This window comes from Olea europaea, unplaced genomic scaffold (assembly GCF_002742605.1).
Source record: "Olea europaea var. sylvestris unplaced genomic scaffold, O_europaea_v1 scaffold1485, whole genome shotgun sequence".
NCBI lineage: Eukaryota > Viridiplantae > Streptophyta > Magnoliopsida > Lamiales > Oleaceae > Olea > Olea europaea.
The window spans coordinates 25,329-29,067 of NW_019232414.1; the positions used below are offsets into that span (position 1 = coordinate 25,329).

A 3,739-nucleotide genomic window follows, 5' to 3' on the forward strand; every position below is an offset into this window, starting at 1 on the left:
GGGGGGGGGGGGGGGGGGGGGGGGGGAGTCGTGGTTCTTTAAATGAAAGTAGATAGATTCTGTCTTTGTAGGCTTTATATAGAAGATTAAGGTCGATTTCTTTATCTTTCTCGATGTGGAACATGATAAAATCAACTCAGGTCACCTTAGTCTTTTGTCAATCACTTGGAAATGGCTGCACGAATTCTTGTGTCCAATCTTACTAATCGGTTGCTTTCTTACTAATTTCTTCATTTTATGTTTGAGTAACTCAAATTATAATCCTAAAATGTGCATGTATGATTCAATGAGATGATAAGAATTATGCTTTCAGATTGCTGCCACAGGTACTTGCACACCTCATCATATAAGAAAACTTTATTTCTTTCTTCTTCCCAGCTCTTAGTCTTGGATATCAGCGAATCTACCAAAGCTGCCAAGGAAAAATGAAAAGAATATAAGCTTATTAGGCATTGGTTATGGTTTAAGCTCTTCCACAATTACACTCAATCTGGACCAATAAGCAAGTTTTCTCCTTCAAACAAAATTGATTCAACTAATAAATTGAAATATTTTTTCTTTTACCTGGAATCTTATTAACCATTATTCTTGCACGTTCAGCTCTTTTGAGTTTCTTGTGAGCACCTCTGCTGACTGAATATCGGTTCTCATCCTGTAATAACCCATGTTATAGGCATCATGTTAGAGATTAAAATTAAGGTTAGACTTGACTAATTGAGTATATAAACGGGATAAGAATCTCACCCTGCTATAGTCATCCAACCATTGCTCTTCATTGCATGCTAAGATCCATTTTTCAATTTTTTCCATTATGGACTTTCGGCTAAAAGCTTCTTCTTCAGCTTTCGATATCTGTTCGTTCATGCTTGTGACGAGATCGGCATGATCAATCTCCCCTTTATTGTATATTGAAATTAGTCCAAACATTTATATCGTAGCAGAAAATGCTACCAAATCCTTTAAGAGAGTTAGTCTAACCCGAGTTTAGTTGGTTAATTATTTTTTCCATTTCTAATGTAGAAGGAATTTCCATGTGCGACCGACTGCATATTTCCTCGAGCTCAGCCCCTTTTTTGAAGAGAAACTCTTTCATTTTGCTTGCTTTTAATTGATCCAGCCTCTTGACTTCATATTCCACCTTGTTAAAATTCGGATATGGACAAAAAAAAAAAAAAAAAAAAATTTAAACGTATGACAACAGAGAAAAAAAAAAAAAAAAAAAAAAAAAAAAAAAAAGAAAATTTAAACGTATGACAACAGAGAACAATCAAACGGTCTATTGAGGCAAGGATTAGATGAACCGTACTTTCGTTGAAAAAATTGGTGCATAATTATATATCTTTTAACAAAAAATATGTGCATTCAAATGCGGTAAAATGGTGACTTACTGGTGCAAAATATCGAATAGAGTTTTGACTTATTGAAATCAAGATACTCGCATGAAAATATGCACAAATTGCGACTTACTGAAACCTAGAAATTAGAAGATGGAATGAATGTAGGTATGTGAATATAAATCTCATCGAGATAGATTTCACCCATTGCACTGGTGCTAACAAGATTAAATGGACGTCTACTTCCCAAAATACAATGCTTTTTTCAAAATTAATATAACGCAAAGCTAATTTTGCTGGGCAAACCAAATTGTTGATAGTATTCTATTTAAATGTAATAGATACAAACTAAAATTGTTTTGACGGAATTTTATTTCTAAAAACAATTTGAACGAAATTTAATTTCAGCAAAATTAGAAAAAAAAAAAAAAGAATTGAAGAGAGGAGAAATTTTCAGATCAATTTTTCTTGAATTGATTTGGTGTAGAAATATGAAATCAAGGGTTCTATTTATAGATTTTCAAGTGTGCTTTTGAAATGATTGCCTCTTTTGACATAAATTAATGTTGGACCAATAGATCACACATTTTCATATTTAATGGTCTAGATTGCATCATATCAAAATGTCATTACTTCTTATAATGTACCTTTTTGAAAAGTTACCTAATCGAAAATAATATGACTCTGCGATACGTATATTTTCCATTTAAAAGAGTTGTGACTAATCGTCACATCAATAGGAGACTTTTTCAATACACACATAATTATTCCGTAAATTTCAACAACTTTCACATATTTGTGAGAGAGGGAGTCTAAAATATAGAACTCAATGGTCCCCAATTCCCACTGTCATATTCATATATAATCGAGCTCTGAAGAAACTTCAACTGGAAGTAAATCAACAAACCTGCTGCACTATGTTGAGAGTGAGGCCTCCGGTGGTGAATATCTCATCGGATGAAACCGATGATAAACTAGTGACGTGAAAGAAATATTGACGGTCTTCACTAGGCGTGTCCATGAGATTCCACAGGTTGGCCAACGCTTTACCAAGCTGTTGAAGCTGAAATGGTCATGTTAAGCACGGAAGTTTAAGTATTGGTAGTATTCATTCTAATCATTGCTAAATTTCATGTCAATTGAATAGTCCATTCATGTTAATTTTCACAACTAAAAAAGAAATTCCCGACTTTGCCACAATGAAATTTTCGGTTAGATTATAGTGTTTTTGATGATCCTTAGCTCTCAAAACTTCTTCAGAAAAAGAAATAACTTTAGTTATTTAATTTAAATTGAATGAACCCTCCTCTCAGAATCTCATTAAATGTTGCGGGCCTAAATGCATAGATGAACATGGAAATCCAGCATAAAGGCCGGTGAAATTTACCCTCTCCAGGCGAATATGTTTTTCAGCTTGTAGTGAGTTGACTGTGGTATCGAGCTTTTCCAGAGTACCATTGCTGATGTTCTTTGACAGCCTGGACAATTCATTAAGGCTCGGGTGTACCTTTGTGATGATCTGGGAAGAATCCATTCCTAATATGGCTGCCAAGTTCTGGATAATGCCTATGTAGTTCTCTACTCTTCCGAGTCTGTCACTCTGATGTAAATAAAAGTATGAAAATCCTTGGATAAATTTTAGATGGGGGCATTTGGGGATGAGGTTTGCTTAAAAGATACGGCCGCGCAGGTAGATGACTGTGAGACTTTGGCTTCAAGGGTTCCCTGTTGCTTTTGATTCTTGAGGTTTCATTTCTACTTTGTTTGAGGCCAGAAGTATTATGGTTTTTATGTGTGTAATGTTGTAGCATTCTTGTCCCTTTATAATGCTGTTAGCAGAACTTGATCTCCAAGCAATCTCTGCACAAAAGTGGTTTCCATTAATCAAGAGTGTACAGTTTCATTGTTCAAAATGATGAACTTTTAGTATGTTAAGTTGGATTGTACGCACTCAATGATATTTTTAAAAAAAATAAAAAAAAAATTAGAATTTTGTTCATGATTACGATGGGGGAGGGACAACGATATCTGCCCATTGAACATTAAAAATTAGCCCATATTGGCAAAGAGTGCCAAAGTTTGCCGCGCAGCAACCTACTGCACTTTCATAATCGCCACGTCAAAGGGATATTCTACGCAAACGACAAGGTTCAATGCTTACATTTGCTGGTCGAGTCAAGCACCACGCACATAAGCAGACGCCAATCCCAAGCTAAAATTGGCCAAATTAAATGCTGAGTTTTGTGTACCAAACATATCTTAAAAATCTTCGTATTCCATAATCATTATTAATCACTCGATTTTCTCATGATTTTAACATAGAGGATCAAGCAATTGATAATTTCTTGTGCATCTTCTTGTGTGGTCCATAATGATAATTAAAAAGGTAATTTAAGGTTAATGAC

The 3,739-nt window shown here is 34.6% G+C and overlaps 1 protein-coding gene across 1 annotated transcript in view; it reads right to left on the reverse strand.

Annotated features, from left to right (window-relative positions):
• Positions 1 to 2,946, reverse strand: part of LOC111376304 (65-kDa microtubule-associated protein 8-like) — a 3,852-nt gene extending 906 nt beyond the window's left edge. The window contains exons 1-6 of the mRNA XM_022999253.1: positions 2,722 to 2,946; positions 2,242 to 2,397; positions 979 to 1,138; positions 745 to 896; positions 565 to 652; positions 339 to 412 (exon numbers count right to left, since the gene is read on the reverse strand). Coding sequence (XP_022855021.1) covers positions 339 to 412; positions 565 to 652; positions 745 to 896; positions 979 to 1,138; positions 2,242 to 2,397; positions 2,722 to 2,868 — 777 coding nt within the window. The 5' untranslated portion in view covers positions 2,869 to 2,946. The remainder of the gene's footprint in view (positions 1 to 338; positions 413 to 564; positions 653 to 744; positions 897 to 978; positions 1,139 to 2,241; positions 2,398 to 2,721) is intronic.
• Between the last annotated feature and the right edge of the window lie 793 nt (positions 2,947 to 3,739).